General features: G+C 42.4%; 1 protein-coding gene across 10 annotated transcripts in view; it reads right to left on the bottom strand.

Annotated features, from left to right (window-relative positions):
• Positions 1-7,143: 7,143 nt before the first annotated feature.
• Positions 7,144-15,342, bottom strand: part of TCF12 (transcription factor 12) — a 328,904-nt gene continuing 320,705 nt past the window's right edge. For all 10 annotated transcript variants that reach the window (XM_074366183.1, XM_074366185.1, XM_074366186.1 and 7 more), the window contains 2 exons: positions 12,323-12,476; positions 7,144-9,500 (listed from right to left, as the gene is read on the bottom strand). In XM_074366183.1, the coding sequence (XP_074222284.1) occupies positions 12,334-12,476 (143 nt within the window). In that variant the 3' untranslated portion in view covers positions 7,144-9,500; positions 12,323-12,333. The remainder of the gene's footprint in view (positions 9,501-12,322; positions 12,477-15,342) is intronic.

Raw genomic sequence — 15,342 nt, 5'->3', positions numbered from 1 at the left:
TCTACCATATTTTATGGGGGGAGATTAGGTTTATTTACTAATTTATTTTTAATAGAAGTTCTGGGGATTGAACCTAGGACCTTGTGTATGCTAGGCATGCACTGAGCCCCCTCCTCCCCTGACATCTATTTTAAATTTAACTTTTTCTTGTGAAAAATATCAAGCATACACAAAAGTAGGGGAGAATAATCAGTCTTAATGTGTTTTCATCCAGTTTCAAGAATTATCAATATTCTGACTTTCCTGTTTCACCTATGCTGTAGTTTTTAATTTTTTTCCTAAAATATCTTAAAATAAGTCCCAGATATATCATTTCACCCATAAACACTTCAAAATGTGAGACTGAAATCTAGCATCACTGAATTTGGGGGTTAAATGAACCTCAGAAGTCATCCTGTGTTCCAACAGGCCAGCATGGGCAGCAGACCGGGTACCCAGCCCCTGGGACACCCTGGGCCTAGGAGGAGGTAGGGTGTTCAGTGGATGCTGTATTCAGCTCTCTGCTGGGGCTTGGGAGAAAGGCCCCCTGGGTGACCGGTTTAGTTCCTTCTGTGCCCATTAGAATCCATCCAAAGGATCTTCTCTCTTTCCTCCAAATTCCCTCTGCCCCACACCACACCCTGGTGATTTACGGATCATTGTTTCCACTTTACAGGCAAGGCAGAGAGGGCGAGTGACTTGCCTAGGGTCAACCAGTTGGGGGGGCAGAAGCAGGATTCTCACCCAGTTCTGTAGACCTCCAGAGCCCCAGCAGGCTGACTGAGGGGGCCACCCACCCGCTGGGTGGCCCGTCGTCCTCTGTTCACCCTCAAGATTTAACAGTCTTCTGGATGGCCGATGGTGGAGGGCAGTCTCCTGTGTTTCTCCTGGTTGGTGGCAAATGTTGTTTTTGAAGTCGGCTTTGGGGGAGTCATCTGAGAGCTAGGTTTTAGGAAGTGTGTTAAATGAGTGGGAGAAAGCTTTACTGGGGAGGGGGCTTCAAAGTGATCCTCAAAGACACTACTGGGAACTCTCCTCCCCCACACTGAGTCTTTGGAGTCTCTGCTCCAGCCCTACCCACGGGCCTCATTCCCCATTGTATCTCCTGTCCTTTGATGTCGGAGAAACCCAATTCATCTCTTTCATATCACTACAAAGGAGCCTCCTAATTGCTTTGTTTAGACAGCCTCTTTTCCAAATATTAAACATTTGGTCTTCCCAGGCACTCCCTCCCCCACCCCCAAGCTCTTAACATCATCGAGCTTGTTGCAAAATCCACTTTTCCCCAGACTGGTTGGCAGATTCTTCTTTCCCTATTACCAGCCTCCACGGGCAGATCTGGACACATCACCCTCCACTTTCCCCAACGCAGGCTGCTTTAGGACACAGACCGTCCTCTGGGAGAGGGTCATTGCAGCCGGATCCTCAGTCCTGTGGGGCCCTGGAGAAGCCTCAGGGAAATGGGACAGCCCCAGTACCAGTCACTTGAGGGCTCAGGGTGCCCATCTTCCCCGAGGCAGGCATGTGAGGCAACTTGGCTGTTGGAGGTGGCAGGCACGGCAGCTAGACCAGGGTCACCTGCCTGCCGGTCAGGGAAAGGCATTTCCAATTTCCAGACCACAAACTGCCCTTGAGTGGCCTGTGTCTCTCCAGATACCACCAGTTGGTACCTGGAGGTACAGTAGGCTCTCCCTCACTTCAAAAAAATTCACCCTGATCCTGGAGCACCCTCTCCCCTCCCCCTCCCAGTCTCAACAGCCCTGCCACCCTTCCTTTAGGTAGGGAAGTTGGTTCACATTGCTTCCTCCTCCGCAGCTGTGAGAGTTCTCCCCTCTAATGCCTCCCTCCTGGTCCCCTGGCCCTTCACCACCTGATGTCATGGGCACCACCGTGCTAGGCTCCATTGTCACCCTGTGCCGCTGGATCTCTCCATGGTCCCCAGAGGGTCTCTGCAGCTTAGGGCTGCTCCCTAGATGTCCCTCTTGTCTCCATGGGCCTCATTGCCCTGGTCAAACAGAAAACAGCCTCTGTCTTCCCTGGGGATCAGGGAAGGTTTCAGAAGGGACGCGGAAGCAGAATCTTTTTCCTTCTTTCCTCCCCTCTTTCCCTCCCTCTTTTCCTCCCTCCCTCCCTTCCTGTCTTCCTTTCTCCTCTCTTTCAACTTTTTGTGATGAAAAATGACAAACACGTACAAAATTAAAAGCATAATCAACCCCCACGTACCTATCACCCAGCTTTAACAACTCACAGATCTTGTTTCATCCAAAGCCTCTCATCCCACCGCACCACTGCTGCCTGCCTAATACTGAAGCTAATTCCAGACATTTTATCATTCCCTGTGGAAACACTGCAGGATACGTATCTCCAAAAGACAAAGACTTTCAGAAAAACAATCACTTCTAAAAATATAAACAATTATTTTCTTAACAGCGACATCATTTTTTGATTGGCTGCTCCCTTGGTTGGCTTTCCTCAGGTGGGCTAGAAAGTGCCTCCCGTGTGCCACGTGCCCACCGGCACCACCAGGTGAGCTCATGTGATGACTAATTACCCCTGTTCACAGAAGAAGAAAGTGAAACTCAGAGGGGCTAAGTTCTGACTGGCCAAATCTCACCACTGCTAAGTCACAGGTCCCTCCTTCCTCCTGTGGCCCCCCCCACCACCACCACCCAGCAGTCCTGGCTGGAAGGTTCTGGAAAACGCCGGTAACAGAACAAGAAGGCTCCGGCTTCCCAGCTGCGGGAAAACTTTCCCATCACTATCTCTACTCGGGTCTCAGGGCAGTCACCCCCTTCCCATGCCGTCTTTCTCCCCCAGCCCAGCGGAGCTGAATTCTCCGCTGCTGGCACCCTCGCCCCGGGAGGCTGAGCAAGCCTAGAGCAGGAGCGTCAAAGCGCCCTGCTTAACCGCGCCTTTCTGTGCACTGTGAGGCTGGGGGCAAAGCAACGAAAGTAAACGCACATTTTCACAGGAGACCGCTGCAGGAAGGCACCCCCTCCTCAGCGCTGGCTGTGCTCGCGGGCGGGCGGGCGCCCGGGGCTGGGCGTAGGCAGGAGGCACTCGGCGCTGGGACATGTCTACCTGCTTCTTCCTCGGTTTCCTATTCCTCCCCCGCCACCCCTGGACAGAAGCTCGGGGGTTCTTGGGGAAGAATAGTTCCTTTGTGTTTTCTTTCTTTTCTTCCTGCGCCTAATTAGGAATTATGCTTGGGAATCGAGCTAATTAACCTCTGCCAGTCCAGGGTGAGATCAAGCTCCTCGCGCTATCAGCGTCGATCAATAACTCACTGCTGAAAGAGACTGAAAAACAGCCCTGCTCCTTTCAGCACAGGCCTTAATGAGGGTGAGGCGGGTCGGCCTGGGGGCGGCCTGGAATGAGGGGTGTGGTGTCAGGAGACGCTCCCGCAGCTGGAGCCAGCGTGTGAGGTGGCCCTGCAGACAGGACTTCCCAGTGCCCAGGGCCCCACAAGGCAGGGGCCGGAGCCTCACCACCGTGCTGCTTTGGAACATCAACCATCTTCCCTGAGCTGCGAGGGTGGTCACTGGGAGAACCGAGACGGCAGAGAAAATCCATCACCACTGGTGGCTGTATTTCAGGACAAGGGGTCCCTCCTGCTTGCTGACCAGAGGCCCTGCCCTGGGCTGGGCTACCCGCTGGGCCCAAGAAGCATCAGCTCTCCAGGAGAAAAGACTCGGGCTTGTAGGAAGGGGCTGATGAAGGCCAGAGAAATGGGAGAAAGCAAAGCAAAAAAATCTCACAGGGTTTCAAGGGACAGAGGAGGGAAGACCTCACCCTGAAGCAGGGGGAAGGTGGTCTGTTGAGAGTTTCTAAAACACCTGTGCTCTCCCTGCGGGTCCTTGTGGCCTTAGGCAGATCTTCAGTGATACACCGATGGTCCTCACCTCCAGAGGGGAAGACATGGCAGTGCTACTTCCCAAGGAGACTATCAAGAAAGCAGAGAAGAAAAAAATATTAACTGAAAGAGGCTGTGGAGTTCAAGGAGCCCAGGATGTTAGACCTTTGTAATGTCTTTAAAGCCTTTGGATCATATCAAATTTATTAAAATGAGCTCAAATCCCATACTAAACAATGATTTTGCTATAAAAATTTGAAATGATTTTTGTAATTGTTTTTGAAATTAATTTTCATTTTTGCAGTTAAAAAAAAATCTTCTGGCACGATATTTTTACAGATTGCAAATGTTTTCTCCAGCTTTGTCAGGCTTGGAGGCCTTGGGTGTTGCATCCAAGGATAAAATGGCCTGGAGAGCTTAAGACACTACAGCCAGGCACCCTGTCTAGTGGGGTGCCCACCCTCAGGAATGAGAAAGGAGAAGCTGGCAGCATGCAGCAGGGCCCCACGTCAGTTCTGGAAGGAGACTGGAGGTCTAGAGCCAAAGGGAACAGAAAATCCCATTAAGGTTGTCTTCTGGAATAATTGAGTAAAGAGGGAAAGAAAAAGAAGACAAAGAAAAGTATTTCTACTCTTGTGAACATGCCTTAAGTATAGGGCAGAGGTTAAGAGCTCCTGGGCCAGGGGCAGCACAGGGACACACCTGAGAACAATGAGGACATCGTGGCTGTCCAAACCCTGTGGACCGTCCACCGACCCTGAAGGCAGGGCCCATCACACTGTCTGGTGAAGAAGAGCAGAACACTAAACACAGCAACTTTAGGGACTTGGACCAGTTGTACCAGCCCACATCACAGCCCATGAAGACGGAGGAGCAGTGGGATTCGTCCTTTTTGATAACGTGTGTAGGTTTCCTTGACCGCAGAATGCCAGGGGAGAAAGAACTGCAGTTTTTGAAATTCTGATCAGCCTGTTGAGGTCAGCCACAGCCCCAGTGACAGCAGAAGACCCCTTGGTTGTGCTCTGCCAGTCTGTAGGCAGCAGCAGTGAGGTGCGAACCATGGGGGTGCACCTCTGAGATCTCCCTACAAGGGATGAGCTGTCAGGGGAGGGCAGTTAGCTGTCAGTCTTCAGGTGCAGCACCTTTGTAGTGTGCAAACTGAGGCCTGTCTCCCCAGGTAACTCCAGGTGACTGCCTGACACAGGGACACTGGTCCCTTACCATTTCTGTCCAACACAAGACTCATCCATGGGCAATCTCTTTGGACCTCAGTGAACTTGCCCAACACTTTCTGCAGAGCTACAGGCAGCCTGAGGTTCTTCCTACCTAATTCTACTTCTTTCTCCTCCTGCATCCCAGTCTGAAAGCCCTAACTACTCCGGACTCCTTTCTCTTGTTTCCCACACGTACTACTCTCCAGTAGATCCCCTGCATTTCCAACTCCATCTTGCTACCTGCTTCCTGAGGATCCAAACTGACAGAGCTGCCAACCAATACAGTGTGACTGGGAAAAAAGCCTACTGGCTCACTCTTTTGATGTGAAGGTTTTTAAAAAAAGTCCTCTGAAATTGTAGGCATAGAGGGGCACTGAAAATGTTTCACTGGGTTGCCCCCAAAGACTGTAGACGCCAGCAAAGATGGGCTTACATCTTCTTAGGGTTGATTTTATAACCACTTACCTCTCACCAGGATGGCTGGAGAGGAATCCTCTTGGGAGCTGGTTATAAGGAAAGCTACTATTTATTTAAAAATACTTATTATTTATTGAATACTTATGTGACAGGAACTGTGGTAAGAGCTTTCCATACATTGTTTCATTCAATACTTACACAATTCTAATACATGTCTCCATTTTTCAGATAAGGAAATGGAGCTAACTGGGTGTTGAGCCTGGACTTGAATCAAGGACTGTTTGATGCCAAAGCTAATACTCTTTAACCTTTAACACACATACACACATATGTGGATGCACATACGCACGCACACACAGTGTGATGTATATTTAAATTCTGAGTTTCCATGGAAGAGAAAAAAATGAACTAGAGGAGAGAAAAATGAAAGAAAAAATGTAGAGAGAAAAAAAACTGAAGCTACTGAATAGAACTGGACTAAAAATCTGTAAAATACAAAAGAAGAGAAAGTAAAGCTAAGGAGTTTTTGCAGGACAAGTTTAAAGTGTCTTGATCTATGAGCTTGGTTATGAGCTATGTGCTTTTGGAGACGTGCAACCTCTCTGGGCCTCAGTTTTTATAGAACTATAGATAAGGCAGTTGATGAGATTTTCCTTCAGCTCTAACATTCTGTATTTTCTTCTTACATGGAGCCTTTTATTTAGTTTATCATTTTGTATAAAGAGAAATCAAACTGAATTGTTTGTTTTCACCAAATCCCACAAGGAGTAAAATGATCTGTCAGGCCTCCATAATGCGAACAGAGGATTTCATAATGCACCAAGAGAAGCAATTTGCTAGGATCCAAGAGGCTGTGATGATGATCTTGGGTATCTCATACCCAGGCCCTCTGAAGGTTTGTCCAAAAGAGTTTGCCCGCTGCTTGTCTTAGGCTCGTGCCTGGCACGAAGTCCTAATGGATAATCACTACGCATATTTTTGGTGGTGGAGGGTGAGTGGGGATGTTATGTGAAAACAGGGATAAAAGCAGAACTTTTAATCTGAAAACAGTAAACAATACCATTTCCTAATTATGACAAAGGATTCTGTGAGAGAGGGGACATAAAACACGTGAAAGTACTTCAAAGAATGTTAATTTGAAAATCCTCATTTGAGTCTTTCCATCTTCTTCGTTTTTCTCCAGATCAACAAATAAGTAGATTTTAACTACTAATCACTGTTTGGTTAACTCTTGGGAAAGGGATAAAAGGCCACTATCAGTAGAGAGGGCAAGAGGAGAAATACATAACCCAGACAGGTTATAGACAAGATTATCAACCGAGTGCTACAAGCCTGGTTCTGTCCTGATGGCCTTCCCAGATGATGTCATCGACCCCACACATACGGAAAGCAGAGTGGACCCTAAAAATCCTCACCACACGCACAAAAAAGTGAGTACGTGAGGTGATGGATGTTTTAACTAACCTTACTGTGGTAATCGCTCTGCAGTACATATATCAAGTCATTGTGCTGTACACTGTACACATACACAATATTATATGTCAATTCTATCTCAACAAAGCTGGGGGAAAAGAAAGCAGAGCAGTGTGGGCATTTCTGGCAGGAATGAGATGGAGGAAGGAAAATCAAAATGCATTATTGTTTGAGAGAGGAATGTAAAAAACTCACTAGTTTACTATGTTAAAAAAAAAGATGGCACATTTATTGCTACATAAATGTTATATACATATTGTGTTTTCTGTTACAGTGACAGAAAAAATTTTGAACTTCTTGCTGCTGGTTGAAAAGGTTTATCAATAATACCTTGAATTTGACACAGGATACAAATCTGCAATAAACCAACAATGGAAACTGGAGAACAAGATGAGAAGCAATTCATCTCGGACAATTAGCTCTTACAATACTCCATAGGTACTACACGGTATGCTAGAATCCTACTATGGTCTTAAAATGCTATTGTAAATTTCTGATATTAATGAACAGGTTATGGTAAATAACCCTACATTTTTACTACCTAATATAATAAAATAAAGTAAGAAACTTTTTACTGAAAACTTTTTGATTTCAAAAATCTAGAAAGAGTAATATTTAGAATTCAAGAAATTTTCTTACAAGATTATTGTATAAAAGACTAGCTACTGTGAAAAATAAGCCAAATGTTTTTTTCTTTCTATTTTATGAAGGAAAGCTTCTGGGCATACTGCAAAGTCTAATATAGCGAAAAAGACAACAAGCTCCGAAGAAAAAAGGCCAGGCAGTGGCATATGTTCACTCACACATCATAAGCAACGACTTCTGTTTAGCTGATTAACACTGAAATGAAGAACAAGGCCACAGATAGAGTCTGCTGTAACTGGAGAATAGAGGCAAATTAAAGTAACCAAAAAGTCCACTAAGTTCACAAAAGACTGATTTGCTAGGAATCATCCTGATTGGAGGATCTGAAGTTCTGTCTTCATTGTTTTTGTTCTTTCAAATTAACAGAAATCTTTAAGTTACATAGTGATTTGGGTCCTTTCTTCTGTGTGCTGATTGCCATTGTTAATATTGGCTACAAGGAATTATTAAGCCAAGACAACCGTGTTTAGCATGGTTTTCTCTCCCAGGGTTGCTGTGGCGGAAGACAGGTTTCATGGAAGTTCGAAGTGATTATGATGTCTTAAAAAAACAACTCTTAAGGATGAGAGACAGAGGGGTGCCTTAATGCACAGTATTAAGATGGACTGACAAGGACTGGTTTAATGCTAATCTGGCTCGTCTTCTCGGGACGGGGCAGATGGTCTGCAGTTGACGACTTCACCCACTGAATTCCTCCCACTGACTAGCCATCCAAATGACAGAGAAAGAAAGGCTAGAATAAGGAAACACAGGTGACCACTGCTCTTGTATTCCATTAGGTAATTAGCCTCAGAGTGGTGTGTTCATTTATCACACTACCTGCCTTGGTGACTACCGGGTGGTTATGTTCAACATAATCACAGCCTGAAAATCTTCTTTGTATTTTAAATCCGTTTTGTGCTTACTTACAGCTAACACTTTACAAGTACTATTATGTAGTACTTACTGCTTGGAAAACAAAGCAATTTCTAAAAAGTAAATTCTTTCCTTGTAATTTACACTTCTTGCTATTACAAGCTTTACTATGAAACCTAGAAGCTTGAAAAGTCTTGATTATTAGAAATAAAGCAATGTTTATTTGGGGGAAAATCTAGGGGACAAAGTTCCCCCTTTTAAAATCTTAGCTAGGCTATGGTCACAGATGGTCTCTGCTTATCACTGTAAGATAAATACGCAAAGCACAGAGGGCTACGTGGAGGATTCTGGACTGTGACCATGAACTATTCTGATTCAGAGACCAAATACAACACCCACAAAGGAAAAATAAAAATGAATGAAAAAAATGAGAGCGAGAGAAATGCTATACCAAGTAATATTTTCCTATTTCATGGAAAACACTATTCATATGGCAAAAGGATAGGAGAGGGCAACAAAAGACTTTTCCCTTCCTTTTTAAGACACTAATAGGTATGCCGGGAATGCTAAGGGCCAATGGTTGTCACTGCTTTGTTCTCTGCACGTGAACAGCTTTAACGAACGCTGGCATCAGCTGAGTGTAGATCAGCTTTTCCACATTAACTTTTTCCCTTTATATGTAGACCTTACAGTTCCATAACAATAAATAAAATTTGTAGTTACAATGCATTTGTCAATTCAGTTTAGGCACAAGGCAACTTCCACGGTGAGTGGAGAGATCGAGACAGTCTCTGATTGTGCAGAAGCGACACACTGCTCGCAACAAAATGATCCGTTGCAAACATCTCGTGGGCTGACGTTCTATCTGATGAGCTTCCTATCTTCACTTCGGATGGAAGTGTTGACCAGTTGCTTTGATCGCAGGATTACATTTGCGTTTCTTGCTTCAAATGTTCTGTTTTTTCTTCTCCCTCCTATCAGGTTTGTGTCTTCAGATAATCTGAGTTGTCCATGTCCTTATGAGGAGAGGTCACCTTCTATCTAGCCTACTGATAACTCTGGAACTGCGGCAGGGAGAGCCAGGGGAGAGAACAGAACCAGTTAGGACATCACTGTTAAACACCTCCCCAGAAACAAAACAGAACAAGCTGGTATTCCTCACTTATCCCCAGGTTTTCACTGAATTAGCAGTCTGCTACATGACTTATAAATGAGGTTTTTTCTTTTAAGGTGTAACTCAAATGGTTTTTACTTGATGTATGTGGGAAGATTTAAAAAAATCCTGTAATTATAGAATCACAAGACAAAGGATTATACAACAGCTGTGGCAATTATGCAAACCTTCCATTTTGGCAACATTCAAGTTGGCAACCCCTGAGCTCTGAGGTTCTACTCATCTGGTGGAGAGACAACGCTAAAGCATGTATTTACTGCTACATCCAGTCCCCTGTACTGTTACTTGTTTACATCCACCTTCTTTAAACTGAAAGTTTGAGGGCAGGGACCATTTTGTACTCATCTGGATAATGGCCCCAGTTCCTGGTGCATTACAGGTAGGTCTTCAATAAATGTTTATTCAATGCATTTATTAAGAAAACTTTATTAGTACAAATTTTATATTTATATTCTTAATATAACATCCATAGTAGTAGTCCTGAAATTCCCCATTTCAGCCATTTCATTTAGGAAGAACCACACCTTTCACTTCCTTATTAAACAAGGACCATGGTACAGTTCTGCTCTTGGAGATGGAGAACTGAGACATTCAAAGCTACTTGGCCTTACACTATGTGGTGGCAAATTCTTGTGCTTTTGTAGTCATTCTGTGGCCATTTATCACCCATTTTGATTCTAGTAGTCATTTCCTGCTGCCCAATTGCTTGCTGGTATTAATCTGCTAATCAGTTCTATAAAGAATTGAAGGTTATCAGGTGAAACCAGATAACCACCTTTGAAACAAGCAGTCTTTAAGACATATTTTGAGATAATAATCACTAGCCTATGAAATCTTATGAAGCAAGTGCATTTACTACATTTCTTATAAACTTGGAAGCCCCCAACCCCTTAAAAAAAAAGATTCTTGATGTCTTTTAGATGGGTGAGAATGCTCACGGTTTAATTTTAACCTAAAGTGAGGGAATTTCCTCATTACAGAGATAAGGGCAGCGTGATGAAAGCAATATGAGATACAGAAGCAGTGAAAGAACAGGAAGCGAACAGAAAGGCTGAAGAGAGATGTGAGGCAGGGAGAGGGAGCCGAAGGAGACGGAGCGAGAGAGAGACTGGAAAGAGAACAAAGGAAAACGGGCACAACAAACCAGAGAGAGAGGAAAGCCAGGCTCTGAGGTCACATGCCCGCTGAATGGAAAGCGCCCGTCTCACAGCCTGGTGGTTGTGGGGGACCCGGGCACAGGAAGTCTCCTCTACGTACTCAGAAAGTCGCTTTCACATTGAGAAACACTGGCTTATTTTTATTTCAAAAACTTCAAAGTTTATTTTTGAATAAAAATATTATTTCATGATATCCATTGTTCCCACACAGTATGAAACAAAGGCTTGAGTTTTAGAGGACCTATAATTTAACTAGCTCTTTCTTGCCTAAAGTCCCTTTGACAAGCAGTCTGTTACACTGCTGGTTTTTTGTCTGCTGTGGGAGAGGTGATTTAGAGTTTTCTCCAGTGTGCTAATATTAGAACTAGAATTGACACTTAAATAATTACATCAACACTCCTCCCTTAGTCCCCAAATAAAACCTTCAGTTTTGGTCTTGTTGATCCTAGGAAGGATAGTATGAAGAGGTGGCAGGAATCAATTCCTTCAGAAAAAAGTGAGTTACTGATTGATGTCTGTAGTTTACATAATATCCTATCAAATTCCAAACTTTCAGCTTAAAATGAGACAGCCACAAAGATGACAAAATGATACTTTTTCCTGCTCCAAAACCTTCCATCCATTTACCTTTATTTGCTGCTTTTTCTCTGCTGATGAAACTAAGAAAAGAACTATACATGCTGAAGGCAGATAAAAAAATGAAGTTACCAGTTCTATTCCTAATCCATGCTTGCAGCTCTATTTTGTTACTCACCCAAATATTGTTATTAGTCTACATTACTTTCTGTCACCTAAATACTAGTTTTACAGCTTACAGATAATGTGAATACCTATAGTTAAGAAAAAAGACAATTCATATTATCAAACCACTTGGGCAACAACCTCATACTACTGCTGTTCTCACTTTGTTAAAAAAAAATAACAAAGAAGCAAACTGTGTTTAGTACATGAAGAGGAAAGTAAAAAGAACAGTCTTTCAACAAGTAAAATTCCTGAAAGAAGGGCGTTCTGGTTCTATCATGTACAACACCTGTACATTCTTTAATAGGAGAAGGAACATGTATATTACAAACTTGCATTAGTGACCCAAATGGAAGCAAGCAGTAACTCTTTTGTATATAAAGATCCATGACAAAGAAGAGACAGATGGTTAACAGAAAAGTGGTTTATGATACAGCCAAGTATTTCTGAGCAGAAGGAGGAGGAGCATGAGTGGAAGCAAAAGTATTTTTTGATAGATGAGTCACTAGTGGCACTGTTTTCTTCTTGGGTGAGAATAATACTCATGTGTGCAAGAGTACACATGATCATCCAGTACAGGAGAACCCCAAATTCTTCACAAATCAAAGGATACTATCTCACATTGAAGGCAACAGTAATTTGTATAAAATGACACTGGCTCTCTGAGTATGATTATGTAACAGAAAGGTTAAACCACTGGGATTGCAAATTACATGTGATCTTGACCATGAGCAATACCACCAGATAATTCTGTTCAAAGGTTCTAACTCAGTTTAAGATGAATCAGGTACTTTCTTTTTGTACCCATACTCACCTGGCTGATGTTTACATATGACCCATAGGGTTGGTAGTTTCACTAAGCCCAGGATGGGTTCCTGGCAGCGTGGTTGGTGGCTCTGCCGATACGGCAGAAACTTTTTCTTCTTCCCTTCTCTTAAGGCAGGCTGCTTTGGGGTTAAGGTTCCTCTCTGAAATAGGGAAGAATAATTTTATCATTATAGTCACAAGTTATGAATCACAGACTGTTGGGTCTTAAGCTGAACAAATTGCTGTTATTTTTCCTTTCTGTGGGGTTATCAGTCTCTGGGTAACTTCATTCGCATTCTGAAGAACATCACATAGAAGCAACGATGATGTGCTAAATGAACCCTAAAACTTACACTTCGTCCTGACCATTTTGTGTTTTCTTATGATTTAGTCTTCGAGGATTTGACTTGATCTAAATCAGCATCTAAAAGTAGTTCTTTTACTGCTTCATCGAAATATTTAGGCAAGTCCTGTTACTAGTTCACCAAATCTCTTCAGTGTCCTGCTAAGACATGGCACCTTGAACTGTCGGGAATGCTGACATTCTCTGTGTACCTGCAGAGAGACATCTATGCTTTACCCACAATGTTACCAGTTCAGAAAATAGTAAGAGATACCCTCAGCCATTCCTTCATAGGAAATGTGCCAACTCCTCCAGGAAGAGAGGGAGCTGGTGCCCATCCTGCTTCCCTCCTTTGACACATATGTAGAATGAGATGACTGAGATGTCCTTCCTACAGTTGGAGGTGTGACTGAGAGGTAATAAAAACCTTTCCTGCTTTGTATATAAGATAGTAGAGAAGACTGAATGGAACTTTTGATGTGAGTTTAAAGTGTGGGGTATTACCATATGAAATAAAGTTAAAGAAAATCCACTGAACTGAAGACCCACTGGCTCAAAATCTACTTAGGAACTGCGGTTCCTAGTATAATTTCTTTAAGTGAGTTTTAAGTACAACATATTTAATCCATGACAGCCCCTGGTGTAGTTTTTTGTTTCTGATTATAACATAAGTATAAGTTAAAAGTTGTTACACTTACTTTTGTAAACTGATTAAAAAAGCCCCAATGGTTATAATATAAAAAAGGTCACTTAAAATTAGCTTGCAATGAAAACAATATTTTGTAGAAGTTATGATTTTTTTACATGTTAGATTTTCTTGAAATGATGGCCCAGCTGAACGCAACATAGCCGAGCTTTTTTTTTTCTTAAATGTATTTCCTCTTTCAGGGAAAGTAGAAACACTTGAATGTGTATATCTTAATACACATTTATAGTTCACTTCTGAGTTTAAAAAAAGTAGACAGAAGACTTTGTTTTGGTGAACCCAGCCGCCTCTACTGACTATTACTCACACACGATAATTACACTGCATTTCAGAGTCCTTATTCCCCAAGCCTCTGTGTTTAGGAAAAGACATGAAGCCCATACAACTCTGGGGAGGCAATGAAGGAAAAGAGGTACACTCTTACTTAATTTATTAGGATAACTAGAAGGAAAAATCAGTATCATTATGTAAAAATATTAGAAGCTGCTTTCTTAACCAGTAATTGTGCACCTCTAATATAAGAGAGGTTTGTCTTTCATTAGGCGTCATGTCCCCTTCACTGTGTAGGCAACAGTCTCATGTAGTGACCAGAGAGACTGAAAAGAGGGCATACATTAATACATAAAATCTAAAGAGGAGGAAGTGAGATATGAGTATTTTCTAACTGAAATATTTCTCTTGTAATGGAACATTACTCTTAGCTAACTATGACTCTGTCACACTAGGATCTAGGAGGCATGATCAAAATAGTTGGAAAGGACCAGAACCAAAAACTCAAGTTAGGCAAGATTTTACAGAGTCCTACAGTGAGTGAGAAAATACTCAGGACTGGAAGAACCAAGAGAATACTACAGGAAGTTCTAGGAAATGTAAAGTGAGCTTTGCACAGGGAACCATATTCAGTATCTTATAACCTATGGTGAAGAAGAGTATGAGAAAGAATGTATGTATGTTCCTATGTGACTGAAGTATTGTGCTGTACACCAGAAACTGACACGACATTGTAAACTGACTGTATACTTCAATAAAAACATATTAAAAAAAAGTAAAGTAAGCTTTGATCCCCAAAAAGCAAAAACTAGTGCTGTTGCTTCATATTCCGTGGTATGTATGAGCAGCCCATGGCAAATATGTTAAGTAGCCAAGAAGGACTGATACAGAGGTAAGAAGTCAGACATTACCTGCAAGGAATGAGAAGTGATTATCTTTCCCACATTTCTATTAGAGGTCTATCTACTGACCTCTGATATGTGGCTGAGAACTTGCCTCTCTTATAATACCATCTTCTTAACATGCTGATGGCACAATTTTTAGCTAACTCAATAGTTACTTCCTAAAATTATATCTATGTAGCCATACCTTCAAGTCAAGAATTTCATATTGATGGTTTCCTTTTTCATATGACTATTTGTTTTTCCTACAGTTAATAGTTGCCTTGCTTTTCATTTGTTAGTAATGCTAACTTTTCATTCCCCCCACAATGCTCTAAAAGATCTAACAAATGCCTCTCAACATTTCTTCCTAAAATCTCAAACACATTATCATATTATCTATTAATTCAGTATTTTTCCTCTGGAAACCTTTCTTCTGCAGCTAATAGCCTTCTATTTTCAATGTGGACTGATTCTTTTCTAGGCCTAGTAGTTCCTGTTATGGGATTTTCTTTTGCTGTTCTTGTGTCTTAGATCCTTTGTTTCCCAGAGCTTTGTCTTTGTTGATTATGCCCTTATTTGGCCCAAGCATATGTTCCAAACACTTTCATTTGGTGTGCATGGGAGGTAAAATTTTAAAGTCTCTGCATATCTGAAATATCTTTATTCTACTTTCACATTTTAGTTAATGGTTTGGCTAAATACAGAATACTACTTTGAAAATGATTTTTCCTCAGATTTTTTAAGGTATTGCTCCAATATCTCCTGGAATCCAGTACTGCTTATTCGAATTCTGATGGTATTTTGACTTTTTTGTTCCTTTGTCT

This window comes from Camelus bactrianus, chromosome 6 (genome assembly GCF_048773025.1).
Source record: "Camelus bactrianus isolate YW-2024 breed Bactrian camel chromosome 6, ASM4877302v1, whole genome shotgun sequence".
Lineage (NCBI taxonomy): Eukaryota > Metazoa > Chordata > Mammalia > Artiodactyla > Camelidae > Camelus > Camelus bactrianus.
This window is presented reverse-complemented; position numbering and strand designations above follow the sequence as displayed.